Below are 22,070 nucleotides of genomic sequence, written 5' to 3' on the forward strand. Positions count from 1 at the left end.
TTCCCTTTTGGCCACATTCCCTCCAGTGGTTATGTCTTTAGCTATGCAGAGCTTTTTGTTTTAATGTATCCCATTTGTCAAGTCTCTCTCCAATCTGTTGTGTCCCTGGAACTTTATTCAGTTCCTGTCTATAAGTTCTAATGTCTCTTTTACTCTGTCCTCCGGTAATTTCAGAATTTTGGGTCCAACATTGAGGCCTTTAATCCATTTTTGAGTTGATGTTAGTGGATGGTGACAAGCTGGGATCCACTTTTAATTTTCTGCATGTGGCTGCCCAGTTTTCCCAGCACCAATAGTTGAAAAGGCTATGGTTTTTTTCCATTGTATGTCTTTGGCTCCTTGGTCAACAACTATCAGCTGGTTGTAAGTATGTGGTTTTATTTCTGGCTCTTCTAATTTAGTCCATTGGTCTTCTGGTCTGTTTTTGTGCCAGTACGAAGCTGTTTTTGTTATTATGGCACTGTAATAGAGCTTGAAATCTGTTATGGCGATACTTCCTGCACTGCTTCTTTTGCCTAGCATTGCTTTGGCTATTCTAGTTCTTTCCTTGTTCCATATGAATTTTTGGATTGTTTTCTCTATTTCAGTAAAAATTGTCATGGGGATTTTGATGGGGATTGTGTCAAATTTGTATATCATTATTCTTATTTTCTTTTCCATTGTAGTAAAGTTCCTTCTTTTACTTTGCAGCATTTAAAATGAGCTCTTTGCTACTCATGTCTAATGTTTTTACTATGATGTTTCTAGAGGTGTTTCTTCTAGGATCCTGTCTACTGAGTGTCAGTATGCTTCTGTTATGTGAGTGAGATTTTCTCTGGGTCTGGTGTCTCAGTGTCTCACCTCTGGTCTTAGCCCAGGTTCTGCAGTCCTCTGGTTTCCTGAAGTCCCCGGAGGCCACTGACCGTGCTCCCATGAGGGGTGCAGGAGATATCTTCGTGATTTCCCATCTTTGTGTGTACTGTTTATGGGCTTTTCTCTTTTGTGGTTCCTGTGATTCTCTGTTTGTTTGATTTTTCTTTGTTGTCAATCTCTTGGGGGGACTGCATGTTGGGACCCCAACTCACTATTTGGTTGAGTGAGCTGGGTGATTTGTCCTTGTTTTTTTTTTTTCTTTTTTTGCCAGTCCTGAGGTTTGAACTCAGGGCCTGAGCACTGTCCCTGGCTTCTTTTTGCTCAAGGCTAGCACCCTATCACTTGAGTCACAGCAGCACCACTTCTGGCTTTTTCTATATATGTGGTGCTGAGGAATTGAACCCAGGGCTTCATGTATAAGAGGCAAGCACTCTACCACTAGACCACAGTCTCGGTCCTATCCTTATGTTTTTGAAGACAAAATATGTTTCATAATGAGTCATTATATGAATATATACACAGCCATTTATATCTGCAATTAGATCTATATGAAGGTTCCCCCCTTCCCACTTCTCTCCTAATTCCTCCCAATTATTTCTCAAAAACTATGAGTTCCAACCTCTCCATGAGTCCCAACCAGGTGAAGTATAGTCACCCATAACCATTATATTTGCAAAAATTCATCATATTATATAATGCATTTAAATTTTTGCATATTTTAACAGAGCTATGAAAATATGAAGAAGGGTCTGTCAAAGCAAGTTTCTCAGGAATTCATTTCTTTAATTAATTTACTTTATTGTTAGTATAAAGGTGATATACATAGGGGTTACATTTACGTATGTCAAGCAATTTGTACATTTCCTTTTGTACAGTGTCATCTGTTCCTTTATTCTCTCCCATTCCTTCCCTCACATCTTCACCCACAAGTTGCATGCTTCACCTTCATCAATATGCTCCACTGCTGCACTTTTTTACCCTTTTTTCCTCAGATTCTGTGTACTCACTCCCCCCCTCCTACAGATATGCACAGGACTATACTGCATAGAAGGTTAAGAATACAGACTCATCAGCAAAAGAAAAGACAAATTAAGAAGAGAGTTCTTTGTTTCCATATCTTTGGAGTTTGTTTCAGTATGTTTATTATTTTGTATGCATATGAAGAGGAGCTTGGACATTACATCTCTGTGATTCTCTCCTAAGATTATCTAATTTTGGTTTCACAGTATGTGAGTATCTAGAATCCTGTGTAATTTGTCATATCACAGTGTGTTTTAGATCTAACTTCCTCATAACACAGAGAACATGCACCCTTTCTTTATCTCTCTGGTCTTGGCTTACCACTTTTAACATGATTTGTGTTAGTTCTGTTGATGCCATTATTTTATCCTTTCTAATGGCTGTGTACAATTCCATTTTATATAGGTCCCACATTTTTGGGATCCACATATCTATTGTGGGGCATCTGGGTTGTTTCCATATTTTGGAGTATTGTGAACATTGTGGCAATGAACATAGATGTGTGGGTGGCCTTATTGTATCTTGGTTCATGATGCTCAGGATAGATGCTTAGGCGTGGTAATGGCTGGGTTGTAGGGATGGTTTATGTTTATTTTTTTGAGGAACCTCTAGACTGCTTTCCAGAGTGGCTGTATTAGTTGTGTTAGTTTACATTCCCACCAGCAGTGAAGCAGAGTTCCTTTTTCTCCACATGTCTGCCAGCATTTGTTGTTGTTTGAATTCACAATGTTGGCCAATTTAACTGGGGTGTAATGGAGTTTCAGGGTTGTTTTGATTTGCATTTCCTTTATGGCAGGGATAATGAATGTTTCCTTGCCATTCTTACCACTTCTGAGAAGTTTCTTCTTAGCTCCCTTGCCCATTTAGTGATTTGTGTATTAAATTTGGAGAGGGTTAGTTTCTTGATATCCTTGTATATATTGAATATTAGGCCTTTGTCTGATGTATTTCTGGTAAAGATCTTTCCTCAATTGGTTGGCTGTCTTTCTAGTTTGGTAACTGTGTCCTTAGCTGTTTAGAGAGTTTTAATTTTAATGTTGTCTCACTTGTTGAGTCTCTTTCCTATCTTTTGTGCCCCTGGGACTCTATTCAGGAAGTTCCTGCCTTATGCCAATAAGTTCTAATGTTTCTCTTCTCCCTCTTACAGTAGTTTCAGAATTTCGGGTCTGATGTTCAGGTCTTTGGTCCACTTTGAGTTGATGCTAGTGCATGGTAACAAGCAGGATTCACTTTTTGTTTTCTGCATATGGCCATCCAGTTTTCCCAACACCAGTTGTTGAATAGGCTACCTCAATATTTTTATCTCAGTATAAAAGAAAATAAGAGGGCTGGATTGTGGCTTAGTGGTAGAGTGCTGGGTTCATGAAGCCCTGGGTTCAATTCCTCAGTACCACATAAACAGAAAAACTGGAAGTGACACTGTGGCTCAAGTGGTAGAGTGCTAGCCTTGAGCAAAAAGAAGCCAGGGACGGTGCTCAGGCCCTTTGTTCAAGCCCCCAGGACTGGCCAAAAAAAAAAAAAAAAAAGAAAGAAAGAAAGAAAGAAAATAAGAAAACTACATGTATCAAAATACCCATCTTGAAAAATTTCTAAATTTCATCCCAACTATAATCAGTAAGTTTAATGTTCTCCACAAAGAGTATGCAATAAGGACAACCTCCCATACATTGTTAACTGAGTTATAATTTTTATCTACAATATAGGGCTATTTTCAGACTGTATATTATTTACTATGTCAAAATAAATGACTTTTGTTTTACATGTTAGCATGCTTTGAAATCAATAACAAACATATTTGTGTGAAGACAGGGAATTTGAAAGGATTCTTTTTACCTAACTTAGGAAGCTAATGTCAATCTATATAAAAATCAGTAGTAAATAAAACAAGTTCTTGGGTGAATAATTTTTCAGACTCCACAAAGAACAACTTTATTCATAGACAGTGAAGAGATTGGTACTGCCAGAAGAAATATCCACGATTTTGGAGGACCTATGTCAAGGGAGCTTGCTGATGACTGATTACTGACCAGGAGTATATTCTAAAAATGCTCCAATTGGCCACAGGATGGCAGCATCACCTAAAAGACAACATGAGTGAAATGAGTTGCACATATATTGGTATGGTGTATAATTTATTGTGTACAATTGTGCACTAGAATAATTGGTATTGTGACTAACAAAAGTTAACAAACAAAAATAGTGAAAGAACCCACTTCCTGAGTAAGTGCTTGATGAAAATTTATCAGGGACAATTGCACACTTTGAAGAAAAAATATCAGAGACATGTATCCCCAAAAGGTATTTTTACAGAGGCATAAAGAAGTTTCCTTGCCTTTAAGTAAGTTATGTCTAAAGAAACATTATGTAGACTATCTACATACCTATCATTTATTTATTTTTTTAAGTATACTAGTAAAACCTTTATTTTTTAGCTTTGAAATTAGAAATGTTCTCTTCAAATCATTAAAAGTGTTTGCTTAAACTTCAAGGTAGGGTTGGGCCTGGTCATGTTAACTCATTTAGAAGCAGATGTGAAACAAATCTGCTTTTATAACATTATGGATGACTTTCAGGAGGGAAGCCTGTTGGTGAGTTGCAGAAGGAGCCAGCAACAGAATTACAAATAGCAGGAATCCTCCCTCACACAGAACTCTATGCTAAGGTGAAATCATTCTTAGGAGTGATCTGTCCATAGGGAACCTGGATTATCTGCCTTCGAGTACCAGCCAAGGGAAGGGAAAAAGTGCTTTACTTAGTAAAGGTGCATTAGATAGATAGCTTTCTCTTGACAGTAAAATGGAGCAATTGGCCAAGCATGATTGGCTAAAACATTGTTAGGAAACGTACTATAATTTTGTTTGCAAATTGGGCACTCAATTCATGAATTGGCAATATCACTAAATTAACTTAATATTACTTAATATTTAATAATTATTTAATAATATTGGTAATAGTAAAATTATTTTGGTAATAAAAATTGAACATACAGGGTTGTGGATATAGCTCACAGTGTCATGATTGACTCCTATTAATTGTACTCTAGTAGGACAGCTCAGGTCCTTATGTAAATATGTTGTATATGTGGCCATTTTAAGCTAGAGTACTTCATATTCAGTCAATTTATAGTGTTATGATCAGTTAGCCCTGGTATCTGAATAATAGCGATGTTTCATAGCTCTGTATTTCCTAAGGAAGTATAAGGCTTCTAGCTCTTTCATTACAAATTCGCCTCGCTTAATAAGTTCTTTGATCTTCTCTGGATCTTTCACGTCTTTGTTTTTAAGAAAAACATTCTTCAAACGCCTTTTAAAATAGTCCCGTCCAAGAAACAGCAGGTTCTTATAAAGATTCAATACTTCTCCTCTTGAGGAATTGGCCATTTTCATTTAACATGGAGATTGATCCACTTTTGGACATAACATACCTGTGTGGGCAGGGCTCACGGGTCCGAAAGCGGGTGTGCTGTTATCCTGACTACTGGGGGCGGGGCCTAGGACGGGAAGAGCCCCAAGGCGACTGCACAGACCAGTGTGGGTGTGTCTGCTCTTGGGTCTTGCGCACAGGTAGGTGGGCCTGTTGTTCTCCCTATCATTTATTAGTACACAGGAGAAACCATAATATTCATGGAAACAATCACTATTATGCACAGTCAAATTCAATCAAATATGTAAATTTATGATTCCATCGAAAATACTTAAATAACAAAGTATTTGAGTAATTTTAGGTATCACTTAATTTCTGAAAGTGTTTATGATATTATTTAAAAATTTAAACCTCAAACATATACTTTAAGTCTTCTACATGCATTGAAGTCAATGAGTTACTTTTGGATAACTCAGAAAATTAGAGTCTAAATCTTAAGTTGCTTAAATTATCAGTATTCTTTCTTTCTTTCTTTCTTTCTTTCTTTCTTTCTTTCTTTCTCTCTCTCTCTCTCTCTCTCTCTCTCTCTTTCTTTCTTTCTTTTTGTTTCTTTGTTTTTGTTTTTGTTGCCAGTCCTGGGGCTTGAACTCAGGGCCTGAGTAATGTCCCTGGCTTCTTTTTGCTCAAGGCTAGCACTCTTCCACTTGAGCCACAGCACCACTTCTGGCTTTTTTCTCTCTCTATTTTTATGGTGCTGAGGAATTGAACCCAGGGCTTCATGTATAGAGAGGAGCACTTTACCACTAGGCCATCTTCCCAGCCCCCCCCCTTTTTTGTGCCAGTCCTGGGGCTTGAACTCAGGGCCTGAGCACTGTCCCTGGCTTGGTTTTGCTCAAGGCTAGCACTCTACCACTTGAGCCACAGAGCCACTTCTGGCTTTTTCTGTATATGTGGTGCTGAGGAATTGAACCCAGGGCTTCATGTATGTGTGGCAAGCACTCTACCACTAGGCCATATTCCCAGCCCTCAGTATGATTCCTTAACAATCATTGGATTTGAGGTACAGAGTATTGTGAACCTCACAGCATTTAACTGAGTTTGAGTTTTCTGTTTAGCTCAATCTCTGACCCTTGGAATTTAGGAGTCTGAGGTTCGGCTGAGCAGGAAAATGAGCTCCTATATCCTAGACTACTGATTTCAGTCCAATGAAACCCCAATCTCATCCAATTTCGTGTGAAGAGCAATGCAAAGTTCACAGCATTTCGCTTGTTCAAGCATTTCAAACAACTCTTTCAGAATACTTCCAACTCCAAGGGCCTATTGAAGTGATCCAGGTAAATCCTAAACACTTGATGTTATTGAACAAACCCTTAAAAATCTCACTCAGTTTGAGGTGTTGAATAAGGTGACACTAACACTTGCTTACCTGGGTTAAGTTTTCAGAGCAGCTATTTTGGAACAGCTTTGAGCTCAATGGCTCTAATCAAACAAACAGATACCATTCAGGTTTTAAACCCTTAAATGGTCCATATGAGCCGAATGAACTCTTGCAAACTCACTCAGTTTTGGGTGCTGAACAGCGTGAACATCACAACTTTTCACTGGGTTGAAGTTTTCACATGAGCTTTTGGAACACTTTTTCCTCAAAAGGCCAGTTAAAGCTAACTGGGAACACCAGCTTCTAAACCCTCAATGGCCCTCAGGCAAATCAAGTCACAATTTGAGGTGCTGAGCAGTATGAACCTGACATGCTTTCAAGAGTTAAACTGATGTGAGGCTATTGCTTTGTTGTGTTCATATATTAATTGCAACAAGAAAAACTTAAGTGTTGTTGATAAAATACTGTCAATTATAGGTGTTATTCTAAAAATTTTTAGAAAATGTTAATAACTAGGTTCTTCTGTCAATTGCTAAACTATTTTTCAAAATTTTAGCAATGTATAGTCTGTTTTTTTGTCATTAGTTTTTTAAATTGACAATTTTAATTCTGTGTGTGTGTGTGTGTGTATGTGTGTGTGGGGGGGGGTTGAAGTTAAGGCCTGAGTGATTGCTATTACTTATCTTTTTCTCTCAAGGATGGCACTTTACCGTTTGAACCACAGCTCTGCTTCTGGGGTTTTGTTAGTTCAGTGTGGGTAAGAGTCTCACACGCTTTCCTACCTCACTTGCCTTTGAACATTGGTTCTTAAGTACAGGTGGGAGCTACTGGAAGACAAATTTAATTCCTTTCTAAATTCAATTCTGTAATAATTATTATGAAGGCCAGATAACTTCAATTGTTAACTGCACCAAAAAATGTAGTCAAACTCAGTATTTTAAAAGGTATTCCCTCCTTAGACTGAGAGATTTTCTTTTTCCCCTCCACATGGAAGTTTCCCAGTAGTTCTCTGCAGGACTTTCAATTAATGGATTTAATTCATGGATTTCAATTCATTGGATTTGGATTTGGAATTCAGTACTCCTCTCCAAATGGAAACTAATCTGGACAAATCACATATTGCATAGATTTCTCTACAAATTCTTTTCTTTAGAATCTAAATGCAAACACTATGAAGTTTATTTTAAAAACTTTTTTTGTTATTAGAAACGTGATATACAGAGGCATTGCAGTTATAAAAGTCAGTACATTTCTTTTGGACAATGTCATCACTTTCCTTGCTCTCTCCTAGTTATGAATTTGAATTTTAATCTACTTGTTTAAATATAATTTTATTGTCATTATCAAAGTTTGTACAGAAGGGTTACCATTCCATAAGTTATGTAATACATACAGTTGTTTTGAACAATGTCATAGCTTCTTTCACTTTCCCAGGTTTCCCCTCTTGTCCCTAGGGGCCTATGAGCTGCAAAGGTCATTTTCCACATATTGTCTACTGAATACCAAGACTGCATTTGTTCACTCTTCCTCTCTCAATTTCTGTCCCCCCTAAAAAAACAAAAAAATGACAAAACTACTACTGCCACCAAAAACTACAATAACAAAAGAACCCCCAAAAACAACTCCCAATGTTTCCATTACCTAGAACTTGTTTCAATAAATAGTATTCAAAATGTTCAGAGGAGATATGTCATTGTGTTTCTCCCATACGCGCATCCTCCTTTAGTCTGTGTGTGAATGACTACTGTCCTGCATAAGTTAAGACATCCAGTCATATTTTAGATCTAGCTTCCACATATAAGAGAAAACATGAGCCATTTGTCTCTGGAACGTGGCTTACCTTACTTGACATGATATTTTCTAGGTCCATCCATTTCCCTGAAAATGACATTATTCATTTTTTTTATCTACTCATAGATAGCAAGGCATCTGAGCTGTCTCCATAATTTGGTTATTGTGAACAATGCAGCAGTGAACATGGATGTGCAAGTGTCTTTATAGTATCCTGGCTTGTCATGATATAGGTAAATGCCCAAGATTGGTATTTTATTCAAGATAAGAATCCTATGGACTTTCCTCCCCAGGCTAGCTTCGAACTGCAATCCTTAGATTTTAGCCTTCTAGTAGCTAGGATTACAGGTGTGAGCCACTGACTCCAGGCAAAACTTTTTATTTTGATGCAGTCTCATTTGTCAAGTCTCCTATTTTCTGTGCCTCTTGGAACTCTTCAAAATGTTTCTCCCTATGCCTCTTAAGTTTCTCCTACTCCAGCTTGCAATTATTTCAGTGTTTCATGTCTGACAATGAGGTCTTTGATCCACTTTGAGTTTGTATTGGTGCATGGTGATAAACAGGGATCCAATTTTGGTTTTCTATGTATGATGGCCATTTTTCCCAACACAAATTATTGATGAGGCAATCTTTTTTTTCCATCATGCTTTTGGTTCCCTTCTCAAGTATCAAGTACAGATAACTGTAAGTATATGGCTTTATTTCTGGGTCTTCTAGTCTGTTCCATTGATCTTCCGGCCTGTTTGTGTGTCAGTACCAAGCTGTTTTTCTTATTTATTTTTTATCGCTCATGGGCCTTGAACTCTGGGCCTGGGTGATGTCCCTGGCCTCTTCAGCTCAAGGCTAGTGCTTTACCACTGAGCCACTTCTGATTTTCTGGTGGTTAATTGGGAGATAAGAATCTCATGGACTTTCCTGCCCTCACTGGCTTTGAAACACGATCCTCAGATCTCAGCCTCCTGAGTAGCTAGGATTACAGGTGTGAACCACTGCTGCCTGGCTCTGTTTTTCTTATTATCGTAAAGATTGAGGTCTGGGATTATAACACCAGCACTACTAATTTGCCTAAACTTTCTTTGACTATTTCAGGTTTTTAACTATTTTCTCCGCAGTAAAACTCAGAAGGCTGAGATCTGAGGACTGAGGCTGAAAGCTCATCTGGGCAGATAAATCTGTTTTGTTTTTCTTTTTTGTTTGTCAGTCCTGAGGCTTGGACTCAGGGCCTGAGCACTGTCCCTGGCTTCTTTTTGCTCAAGGCTAGCACTCTGCCACTTGAGTCACAGTGCCACTTCTGGCCATTTTCTGTATATGTGGTGCTGGGGAATCGAACCCAGGGCTTCAAGTATACGAGGCAAGCGCTCTTGCCACTAGGCCATATCCCCAGCCCCTAAGAAGTACTTTTGACTTCAGTCCTATGTTCCCTTCTCATATGCTAATTTTTCATTAGTTAAAAAAAAAATTGGAAAGCAAGATTGGTCAAAACTTCAATTCCTAGCTAGGCACAAGCCTTTAATCCTTACTACTCAAGAAGCTGAGATCTGAAGATTATGGTTCAAAGCCAGCCTAGCCAAATAAATCTGAGAGACTCTTATTTTCAATTAGCCAGTAAAATTATCTTCAAAAACAGAAGCCAGAAGAAAAGGTGTGCCTCAGATAGTAGAGCACTTGTCAGTGGTAGGGCTTGAACTTGGGGCCTGGGCCCTGTTCCTGAGCTCTTGTACTCAAAGCTAGTGCTCTACCATTTTGAGTCACAGTATCACTTTTGGTTTTCTAGGGGTTAATTGAAGATAAGTTTCTCACTGACTTTCCTACTCTGGCTGGCTTTGAACTGTGATCCTCAGATCTCAGCCTCATGAGTGGCTAGGATTACAGGTGTCAGCCACCAATGCCTGGATTGAAAAAGTCATTTTTAAAGAGGAAGTTGAGGAGCTTGGTTCCAGAGTACAGGGTGAAGTGTGTGCCCCACACCAGATGGCAGCTTTGGCTGTGTACTCCCAGTTCAGTGATGCCACATCTCTGAAGTTGTATGTCTCATTTTCTCGAGTTTATTTCTTCCCAGGGAGGGGAAATGTATTTACATTTGGCTCTCCAGCCTGAGGAGAAAAAGAGGGGGGGAAAGTACATAGCAAAGTGACCAGCAATATAAGCTGGCTAAAACAGGGTCTCTCTTTTATAGTCCTGATTATATTCCTTTCTTCCAATTCCTAAGGAAAAGCAGTATTGTAATACTCTCACTGCTTTTGGCCTTTACTTAATTTGTGGGCTCAGCCACAAGCAGCCTGTGAGCATCTGTTACCCGGGCAGAGGCAAATTAGTCTAGATCTGAAATCTAAACCCAAGATACTCTTCTGTATAATGTACTCATTTTGAGAAGATATTCCTGACAAGACAGGGCATAGATACTGACTCAAATTTACAAGGTCTTTAAAAATATTAGTTTATTTTTCTATCATACTGGGGCTTAAATTCAGAGCCTCCCACATGGGCTTGGGTATTTCACTCAAATGTGGAACTCTACTACTTGGGCCACATCTCCAATCCTAGATTTTTACTGGTTAGTTGGAATAAGAGTTTCTTGGGATTTGTGTGCTTGGGCTTGCTCCTGAGTAGCTAGGATTATAGGTGTGTACCTCCAGGACCTGACACAGAGAGTCCAAGTCAAGAACTGACCTAGAACTCACAGTTCTCCTGCCTCAGCTTCCCAAGTGCAAGGCGCTTTGTTAGGAAAAAGAGGTAAATAATAAACAAAACCAAAGAAGACACAAACTTTGCTGGAGGGTAGAACTGTTGGAAATTGAGGTTGAAATTAATGTGCTTCTCTCTTCCTTCCTTTCTTCTCTTTCTTTCTTTTTTTTTTTGCCAGTCCTGGGCCTTGGACTCAGGGGCTGAGCACTGTCCCTGGCTTCCTTTTGCTCAAGGCTAGCACTCTGCCACTTGAGCCACAGCGTCACTTCTGGCCATTTTTCTGTATATGTGGTGCTGGGGAATCGAACCCAGGGCTTCATGTATACGAGGCAAGCACTCTTGCCACTAGGCCATATCCCCAGCCCTCTTCCTTCCTTCCTTCCTTCCTTCCTTCCTTCCTTCCTTCCTTCCTTCCTTCCTTCCTTCCTTCCTTCCTTCCTTCCCTTCCTTCCTTCCTTCTTTCTTTCTTTCTTTCTTTCTTTCTTCCTTTCTCTTTCTTTCTTTCTTTCTTTCTTTCTTTCTTTCTTTCTTTCTTTCTTTCTTTCTTTCTTTCTTTCTTTCTTTCTTTCTCTCTCTCTCTCTCTCTCCCTCCCTCCCTCCCTCCCTCCCTCCCTCCTTTCCTTCCTTCCTTCCTTCCTTCCTCCCTTCCTTCCTTTGTTTCTTCTCTCTTTCTTTTTCCTTTGGTGCTGGTATTCGGGCTCAAACCCAGACCCTGTCACACTTGCTCCACTTTTCATGCCTGGTGCTTTACTGCTAGACCCATGCCTTGAGCCCAACTTTTTGCTGGTTAATTGGAGACAGAGTCTCACAGATGTTTCTGCCCAGGCTGGCTTTAATCCTGTATGTCTCAGCCTTCTGAGTAGAAGAATAGGTGTGAGCCACCTGTGCCAAGCTTAGTTTGACTCTTAATGATTGTATAATTCAAATAAAAGAAATAACTCTCATGGAAATGAGTTCTTCCAGGGGAATGTATAACAAAGAAGGCTGGTGTGAAAACCTTCAGAAGAGATGTTGGAACTAAGCTTAGCAAATAAGACAAACTTACTGTGCAAAGGACCTGGGCTAGAGATACTCCAAAAAGCAGCTCATTCCCAAAGCAAGGCTTTTCTCCCACTTTCCCTCCCTCCTGTCTCCCGTCCCCCCCGCCCCATTGTAAAGTGCACTTCCAACATAGTGTCTAGTGAATATTGCTGCACAATTGCTGTTGCTCACCCTTTGTCCCACCATTTCTTTGATTCTCCTTCCCCTCCCCAAATCAGATAAATGTATATACAACACAAAGGGTACTAAAAACAACAACAAAAAAACACCTGACCACAGGGAATAAACCAAATGAGAGAGGGGGTAACACTGTTCAAAAAGAGATGTACTCATTACCTTACTTATGTCCCCTCTGTACATCACCTTTACAATAAGAAGTCCTTTTTTTGCATTTTAAGGGTCACATTTAATTTAAATTTTAATTTTTATTGTAAAGGTAATGTACAGAGGGGTTGCAATTAGGTAAGTCAGGTAGTGAGTAAATTTCTTTTTAAAATTTTTTTTATTGTCAAACCAATGTACAGAGAGGTTATGCATACGTTATGCATTGGACACATTTCTTGTACTGTTTGTTACCTCGTCCCTCATTCCCCCCTCCCCTCTCCTCATGAATAAATTTCTTTTTGAACAGTGTAACCCCATCCTTTATTTTCTCCCAGTTTTTTCCCTTTCAATTCTTTTCCTACAAGGTGTATAGTTCAGTTACAGCATAGTGTCTAGTGAGTATCACTGCTATATTGGTTCACCCTTTGGGCCACTGTTTTTGTGCTTCCAATTCCCCTCCCCAAATCAGATAAACTTATATACAAGACAATGGGTACAGAAATCAAAGGTTACAGAGAAAAAATGGAATAAACTGAAGGGGGGAAAAGAACCACAAACAGTGCAATAAACAACTTCTTGTTTCCATTTCTTGGAGTTCCTTGCTATATGCATTATAGCTATATGCACTATATGTGCTATATGCACATAGCTATTGATCCCTTGTGATTATTTCCTAGAAATATCCTGTTTTAGTCTCACTATTTATGGTTAGAGTCCTGTTTAATTAAGCATGCCCAAGTGCAATTTTTTGTCTTTTACTATCTATTGTATTTACCTGTAGATTTATAGGCACATTATAATTATGACAAATGAGGAAAACATGCAGCTTATGTTTTGGGGGGAGGTCTGGCTTTACTTAAAGTTTTTCCAAGTCTTTTCATGTCCTTACTTTCATGTGGTTCAAGGGAGGGGATTCCCCATCCCTTCAAGAGTCCACCACTCGGGGACTGTTAGGTCCTCTCCCTGAGGGCTCCATGTAGATGCCCCCACTTCATTAAGTCTCCACCCAGTTACCTGGGTAACCTGCAGACCTGGAGGCAGTTACCTCCCCTTTCCCTGAGGTCACATCCTAATCCACCTTGCCACACCCCTTGCCCCTGCCCTAGATATAAGGCAGGGCTGGGTGGGGGTCGCTTCTTCTCTCCCTTCTCTCTCTCCCTCTCCCTCTCCCTCTCCCTCCCTCTCCCTCTCCCTCTCCCTCTCCCTCTCCCTCTCCCTCTCCCTCTCCCTCTCCCTCTCCCTCTCCCTCTCCCTCTCCCTCTCCCTCTCCCTCTCCCTCTCCCTCTCCCTCTCCCTCTCCCTCTCCCTCTCCCTCTCCCTCTCCCTCTCCCTCTCCCTCTCCCTCTCCCTCTCCCTCTCCCTCTCCCTCTCCCTTCCCTCCGGCCATGGATCATCTCTGCCACAGGCCAGCAGTTCGGTAATAAACTTTCTCTCCTGCCTGAATACCGCGTGGCGTTCTCCTTTACCGGCTACCTACTTTAAAAAACCTAACATATATGGTGCCGTGACTCAGATGGGGGCTTAAGAGTCAGGACAGGTGAAATTCCCATCTATTTTCCTCCTTTTTCTGGGAGTATCCCCAGTCCTGACGGCCCTTTTTCCGCGAACCGAACTGCTGCGAGTCGCCACGTGGCACTTTTCACTAATATCATTGCTGGCCTCCACATCCACCTCCACCTCCACACCACTTGTCTACCCTGGTGAGTGAAACTGCTGCTGCTCCGGTTCTCTGCCGCTCCGTCTGCCGCTTCTGCTGCTTCTGCCCGGTAAGCTCTCATCCACTCGCCAGGCGCCTCCCTCCCGAGCTTTTTGCATCACAGTCACACCCGAGCTGGGACACTGCTAGCACGCCTCTTGACAACGCAATGAGGCCTGCTCGAAATACTCGCACAGATACAGTTTTTGCCACTGCAATGGTAAATGGTTAGAAGTCACTTATATTCAGGCTCTCTCTCTTTCTCTTTTCCTCTCTTTCTCTTCCTTTTTCTCCCTCTCTCTCTCATCTTCCTGCTTACTTGCTTACTGTATAAAATTTCCAAGTCGTACCATCTTTATGTGCCTTGCTCACAAAGCTGCCTCTTTTCACAGACCTCCGAAACTGAGGCTTGACCACCAATGTGCTTTGTCAGCAAAGATATCTAAAAGTTCTTTTCTTTAGCATTGACCACGTGGTGGATATTGGGTTTAACAGGCACCAGCTCAGGCGCCATTATGCCGTGCCAAGTGTTCTCTATTAGTGTGTTTGTGTCCCCCTGCCACCTCCCTCAACATGGCATCCCACTGGAGTTTATCAAAATATGGTTTCTCCATTTTATAATCTGAAAATTGTTGTTTGCTAGCAAAATTGTTTTTCTAACTGACCACATGGTTCTGAAATATTGGACAAAAAAAATGTCATTTACTATTGGAATTCCGAAAGAGTCTACTGCTGAATCTAACTATATATCTGTGCTAAAACTCATCACATCTACTGAGTTTTGTCATTGCAGAATTCTGGCAAGTATTTGGTCAGTTCTTGACAAGGTACAGGTAAGCTCTAGTCCCCTTGGTCTCCTTGTTGTTTTAATTGGAAATCAAAAAGGGCTTTTATGGCAAAGACTCCTTGGATTGCAGTTTGAAGCCAGCCAGGGCAGAAAATCTCTTAAACTCCATCTCCCAACTAAGCAGCGAAGAGCCAGGCTGGAAGCATGGCTGAAGAGACTTATCTCTTACCAGCCAAATGCTGGAAGTGGAGCTCAAGTGGTAGAGTACTAGCCTCGAGCAGAAGTGCTCAGGGACAGTGCCCAGGCCTGAGTTCAAATCCTTTGAATGCCAACGGGGGCAAGCCATCCCAGCAACAAGCACCTAGACCACTGGGACTCAGCCAGTTCTGGGAACAAGTATCATGGAGTAGAGTAAGAGGAAAATGATCACATCCAAAATGGAGTCACTTTGTCTCACCCTTTCAAAATTAATCAGAGCCGGGGGATCAAGAGATAGTAGCTTGTCCATCTAATGTCCATACCTGAGTACAAGAACTAGCCAAGACACCCCAATTTTTAATTTTGTGCCCTAAACCCTTCCTTTTGCCTTAATATTTTTTTTGTCCAGCCCCTGCCTCATGAGACTTCTTCCAGGCTTCATTCAAGGACTGGCATCTACCACCAAGGGACCCTGCTGCTCGCCTTCTCCAGGAGGGGCCACATTTCTGCCTTTTACCCCTAATGCCGATGCCCCTTGCCAGCAGGAAGCAGCCAGAGAGTCTTTGCCCTTTTTCATAACTATTAAAAGGCTGGAATATAAGGTCCTCTCCCTGAGGGCTCCATGTAGATGCCCCCACTTCATTAAGTCTCCACCCAGTTACCTGGGTAACCTGCAGACCTGGAGGCAGTTACCTCCCCTTTCCCTGAGGTCACATCCTAATCCACCTGGCCACACCCCTTGCCCCTGCCTTAGATATAAGGCAGGGCTGGGTGGGGGTCGCTTCTTCTCTCCCTTCTCTCTCTCTCTCCCTTCTCTCCGGCCATGGATCATCTCTGCCACATGCCAGCAGTTTGGTAATAAACTTTCTCTCCTGCCTGAATACCACGTGGTATTCTCCTATAACGGCTACATACTTTAAAAAACCTAACAGGGACAATCTCAAGCAAAAAGATGAATTTATTGGGGAAGTTCCAGATGGACCGGTCCCAGGTTTCAGAAAAACATATACTACAAAACAGGACAGAGACACAGAGACTTACTTCCAGAAGATTTCTAAGTAACTCCTGCAGCCCATACACACAGGTCCTTAACACTATCAGGAAACAGGCCACAGAGGGAGGAAAGAACAAAAATGCTACCAACAAACCAATTCAGCTCTGGAGACATGAATTGGGACACCATGGGGATGAGAGAGGAGCCAGGAGACAGGACACAGGACGTGAACGGTGGAGACGTGGCATGGTGTAATGGTGCCTGAGCTGGCCTGACCCTAAATAGGGTCAGGTCAGGGGGCTGGGTCACAGGAAACTCTCAGTCCCAAGCACTTGACTGACAGGTTCAGTAACCTATAGGGCATGTGCCCACCCCTGTCTCTTGGGATTCAGGAACACCCATTACCTGGGGATGGGACTTCCCTTCCTGTAGTAATCCAGGCACATCCATCAAAACTAGATGCTAGATAGTACAACTTGCCATGTGGCCAATATGGCACTGGCCAGATCTGACCTCCATATTACACTTACAAATGTAATATCATTCTTTTTAATGGAAGCATAGAACTCCATTGTGTATATATACAATATTTTCTTGATAGATTAGTTCACTGGGAGGTATCTGGGTGGGGTCCATATCTTAGCTATGGTAAACAATGCTGCAATAAACATGGTTATGCTGATTACTTTAGTGAGGCCTGGTTTGTGGTCAATTGGATAAATGTCCAGGAATGGGATTGCTAGGTCATAGGGCAACTCTATGTTAGTCTTTTGAGGAACCTCCATACTACCTTCCAGAGAAGTTGAACAAGTTTGCATTCCCACCAACAGTGTAGTAGCATTCCCTTTTGGACACATCCTTGCCAGCATCTGTTATTGTTAGTTTTCTTGATAATGGTCATTCTAACTGGGATGAGGTGGAATCTCAATGTAGTTTGGAATTGCATTTTTCTTTTTGGCCAGAGATGATGAACATTTCTTCATGTGTTTATTGGCAATTCTTAACTCTTTGTCTGAGGAGTTTTCCTTTAAGTTTATAGCCAATTTATTAGTTTGGGTTGTTGTTTCTTTGAGGATTAGTAGTTTTGTGTGTGTAGGGGGTTGTATATTCCTCCAGCACTGTTTTTCCTGCCAACGATTATTTTTGCTATTAGGAGTCTTCTATTATTCCATATGAATTTTTAGATTGCTTCTTCTATATCATTGAAGAATATTGTTGGTAATTTGATGGGTATTGCATTCAATTTGTAGATAGCTTTGGGCAGTATTGCCATTTTCACAATGTTAATCCTTCCAATGTTGGAGCATGTAATGTTTTTCCATTTCCTTAACTCTGCTTTAATTTCCTTTTTACAGGTTTTTAAAGTTTTCATCATAGAAGTCCTTCACATCTTTGGTTAATTTAATTCCTAGGTGTTTTTTTTTTTAGGCTATTACAAATGGAGATTTCTTTTTTTCTGATTTCAGCCTCTTCTTACTGTTGGCATAAAGGAAAGTCACTGGTTTTTGTAGGTTAATTTTATACCCCGAAACTTTGCCAAAGTTCCAGATCAGCTCAAGTAATTTGAGAGAGGAGTCTATGGGTTCTTTAAATACAGGAACACACTATCTGTAAAGAGGGAGAATTTTACTTATTTCCTTATTTGGATCCCCTTTGTATTTGTCTCTTGCATGTTGCTCTTGCTAGGAATTCCAGTACTGTATTGAAGAGGAGTGGAGAGAGTGGACATCCTGGACCTGTTCTTGATTTTAGAGAAAATAGTCTTAGCTTTTTTGTTTTGTTTTGTTTTGTTTTGTTTTTGCCAGTCCTGGGCCTTGGACTCAGGGCCTGAACACTGTCCTTGGCTTCTTTTTGCTCAAGGCTAGCACTCTGCCACTTGAGCCACAGCACCACTTCTGGCCGTTTTCTATATATGTGGTGCTGGGGAATTGAACCCAAGGCTTCATGTATACAAGACAAGCACTTTTGCCTGTAGGCCATATTCCCAACCCCATGGTCTTAGCTTTTCACCATTAATATTGTCTGTAGGTTTGTTATACATAAACTTTATTATACTGAGGAATGTCCGATGGATTCCTAGCTTCTCCAGAGATTTTATCATGGTTGGATGTTGGATCTTGTCAAATGCTTTTTTCTGAATCTTATGAGATGATCTTATGGTACTTATCCTTGCTCCTGTTGATGTGCTGAATTACATTAATTGACTTGCATATGTTGAGCCAGCCTTGCAACTCTGGAATGAATCCTGTTTGGTCATGGTGTATGAATGCTTTTTGTTGTTGTTGTTGTTGCCAGTCATGGGGCTTGAACTCAGGGCCTGAGCACTGTTCCTGAAATTCTTTTTACTCAAGGCTAGTGCTCTACCACTTGAGCCACAGCACCAGTTCTGGCGTTTTCTGTTTATGTGGCACTAAGGACTCGAACTCAGAGCTTTATGCATGCTAGCAAGCACTCTGCCACTAAGTCACATTCCTAGTTTTGATTAGTTGTTGATGTGAGGTGGCCAGAACTTTATTGAGAAGTTTTGCATCAACATTCATCAAAGAGATGGGTCTGTAGTTCTCTTTCTTTGATGAGTCTCTATCTGTTTTTGGGATGAGAGTTACGTTGACTTCATAGAATGTGTTTGGTAGCGAACTTTTGCTTTCAATTTCATTGAAGAGTTTGAGTAGCACTGGAATGAGTTCTCCTTTGAAGGACTTACAGAATTTGGCTGTGAATCTGCTCTGGGATTTTCTTGGATAGGAGGTCTTTTATTGCCATTTCTGTTTCATTACTTGTTATGGGTTTTTTAGTTGGTTTAAGTCTTCATGGTTTAGTTTGGATATAACAATATTCACTAACAATTTTTCCATTTCTTCCAGATTCTCCAATTTGTTATCATAAAGGTTTGCAAAGTCTTCCCTTATAATGTTCTGAATCTTGCTCATTTCTGTCACGATGTTCCCATTTTCATCTCTAATTTTATTATTTGGGTGTGTTCTCTTAGTTTTTGGTCAGATTTGCCAAGAGTCTATCAATTTTATTAATTTTTTCAAAGAACCAACTCTGTTTTGTTGATTCTTTCTATGGCATTTTTGGTGTTTCATTTACTTCTGACTTAATTTTGATTTTGTTTCCATCTACTGGTTTGGCTTGTTCCTCTTTTTCAATGCGATTAAGGTACAACAGTATATTGTTGATTTGAGATTTCTCCAATTTGTTGATACAGGCACTCAGAGCTATAAAATTTCCTCTGAGCACTGCCTTTGCTGTGTCCCAGAGGAGCTGGTATTTCTTTTCTTTCTTTCTTTTTTTTTTTTTTTTTTGCCAGTCCTGGGCTTGGACTCAGGGCCTGAGCACTGCCCCTGGCTTCTTTTTGCTCAAGGCTAGCACTCTGCCACTTGATCCACAGTGCCGCTTCTTTTCATTTTCTACATATGTGGTGCTGCAGAATTGAACCCGGGGCTTCATGTAAGGAGCTGGTATTTCTTTGTGTTCATTTTTGTTAAATTTTATAAACGTTTGAATTTCTGTTCTGATTTCTTCAATGACCCACTGGTGATTTAGCAATGTGCTTTTCAGCCTCCATGAGTTAGAGAATTTTCTGTGATGGCTTTTGCTGTTTGAAAGCACCTATCCCAGAGGACCACAAGGACACAGACACATACAGAAGGAGGTTTATCAGAGGGGCTGACAAGGCCATCTTCCTCACAGGGGAAGGAGCAAAATGGTGGCTATCCCTATTCAGGGGCATCCTTATAACATTGGCTAGAGGAAGGAGGCACTCTGCAAGTGCAGCTTAGGTCTGGGTGGGGAGAGGGAATGCAGACCTATCCTGGAGGAACTGGTTAGTTCAATCATGCTCATGCCCAGCCTTGTGTAGGCTTCTTACCTTTTCATTAAACATATTTATCAGCAATGTTTTTAAAACATTTTTGAGAACTGTCTTCTAGATCCTTCATTCTCTGCTCTATTGCCTGGTTGTTTTGTGTGGCAGTTCCTTGACTTGCTATTTTTCTTGTGTTTCTATAGTTTTCTCTGCCCATATGGAAACAAGAGAAAATCCAAACCACACAGAACACAATTTAAGGTGAAAAACCAACCTAGAGCCCTATAATTGCACAGACTTTAAATCACAGGGTTTTTTTTTTGTGTGTTTTTTTTTTTTTTGGCCAGTCCTGGGCCTTGGACTCAGGGCCTGAGCACTGTCCCTGGCTTCCTTTTTGCTCAAAGCTAGCACTCTGCCACTTGAGCCACAGCGCCACTTCTGGCTGTTTTCTGTATATGTGGTGCTGGGGAATTGAACCCAGGGCCTCATGCATAGGAGGCAAGCTCTCTCGCCACTAGGCCATATCCCCAGCCCTAAATCACAGGTTTTAAATCATAGATAGGTATTCTTCTTTATAAAAGCTCCTTCACTTTTGTTTGGGAATGGGTATTGTGGTGCAGGAAAGGAGACCATATATGGTTGTAGCCAGTGAGAAAATCTTTTATTCAGGGTAAATCAATCTAAACTGAAAAGGTAACAGAATGAGCCAACTAAACAGAGTCAAAATGGAACTGAGTATAGTCAAACTTGAAGACAAGCAATTAGGGATCAAGAGAGTGAAGAAAAGAAAGGAGAGAAGGACCTGAAATATAGGAAAACAAATTAAAGTAAGATTAAAAGAAATAAAAGATACATTGAAAAATAAAGAAAGGAATAAATAATAGAGGAATAAAGAAAAAGAAAATAACAGAGGAAAAAAGTAAGACCTAAGATCTAAATTAAAAATAATAAAAATAGAAAATTGAGCAGTCAAAATTAAGTATGCACACAGCTAAGAAAGAGGCCTAGCAATCGCTATAGACTAAACAGAACCTAAGACTAAACAGTAGAGCAACACAAACAAAAAAAATCAGTTAAGAAGCACACAAAAAAACAGATTCTCCCATTTCTTTGGGGGACCTTGTGTCTTGATATTTGGTGTGCAGTCTCTTAGTGGAGTCATTGCTTTCGTTTCGGTGATGTGCAGCTGTCCTTCTAGCCAAAATCTGTGTGGCACAGGGGGTGGAGTTCCTTATTTCACAGGTAGGAGGCATCTGTGGTGGTTTTTGTTTGGGAGCCACACTGCTTATGTCCACAGAGTTGGGCATAGTTTGGTTCAGAAGCCTTCTTGATATGGGATTGTGGCTGTTATCTACATTCCCACACTCAGGCATGTCTGAACCTTACTTATAATTCAAAGTGAACAGATAAATTCTTTAATCAGTTTAAGTTTCCAGAATAATGTTCTGCCTTACAATCTTGGAGTCTTTGCAGATCTCCCAATGTAGATTAGGCAGCAGTGGGATGGGAGTGAAGGCTCCAGCCCAGAGGACCATGCAGACACCAAATAGAGGGACAAATAAAGATTATTGCCAGCAAACCAACAATGCTGTGCCTTTCTGGCTAGGCATACAACACATGTTTGTCTTGCAAAGGGAATGTCTTTATAGGGCCAGGGGGTAGTGAGGGAAGGGCGGGGCCTACTATTTGCAACAGTTATAGTTAGGTCTGTGCTGAAAGCATTTCAGTAATGCAGCAGGAGGCTAGGGGGCTATGATGGTAGGAGTTAACACTTGGGGTCCGTGATCAAAGGAGAGATCACTAGCTGACCAGTCAGGTCTGTCTTCTTGGAGAGCGACCCCTCCCTGATCTCACAGGCTACTTTTAAAGCAAATGCCAAAGCTGCCATGGCCAACAGCTGCCTTGACACCATTGGCTCACTCAAGGGAAATTCCAGTGTTGGTTTTCTTGGTTGGCTATCTACCCTTACAGTTACATATCTTGGCTTTGATATTGGGGACTGGCCTGGGGATCAGGAATTGACAGCAGGTGGTCACATAGCACTGATGCAGGGGGTTAACTCAGGGGGTAGAGCAAGTCACAAATGGGTTAAGCAAGCTGTTTACAGAAGCAGAATTCTGTGGTCAGGCT

At 40.9% G+C, this 22,070-nt stretch overlaps 1 protein-coding gene and 1 long non-coding RNA gene across 2 annotated transcripts; both read right to left on the reverse strand.

Annotated features, from left to right (window-relative positions):
- Positions 1–2,900: 2,900 nt before the first annotated feature.
- LOC125358566 lies at positions 2,901–19,106 on the reverse strand. The gene is made up of 3 exons (XR_007212330.1): positions 18,974–19,106; positions 14,554–14,558; positions 2,901–2,913 (listed from the first exon to the last, which is right to left on the reverse strand). It is a non-coding gene; the product is annotated as an uncharacterized LOC125358566 (long non-coding RNA).
- Positions 4,983–5,277, reverse strand: LOC125358565 (electron transfer flavoprotein regulatory factor 1-like). The gene has a single exon (XM_048355797.1). The coding sequence runs from the start codon at positions 5,256–5,258 to the stop codon at positions 5,007–5,009; it is 252 nt and encodes an 83-aa protein (XP_048211754.1). The 5' UTR covers positions 5,259–5,277; the 3' UTR covers positions 4,983–5,006.
- Positions 19,107–22,070: the final 2,964 nt, after the last annotated feature.

The sequence above is a fragment of the Perognathus longimembris genome, chromosome 10 (assembly GCF_023159225.1).
Source record: "Perognathus longimembris pacificus isolate PPM17 chromosome 10, ASM2315922v1, whole genome shotgun sequence".
Lineage (NCBI taxonomy): Eukaryota > Metazoa > Chordata > Mammalia > Rodentia > Heteromyidae > Perognathus > Perognathus longimembris.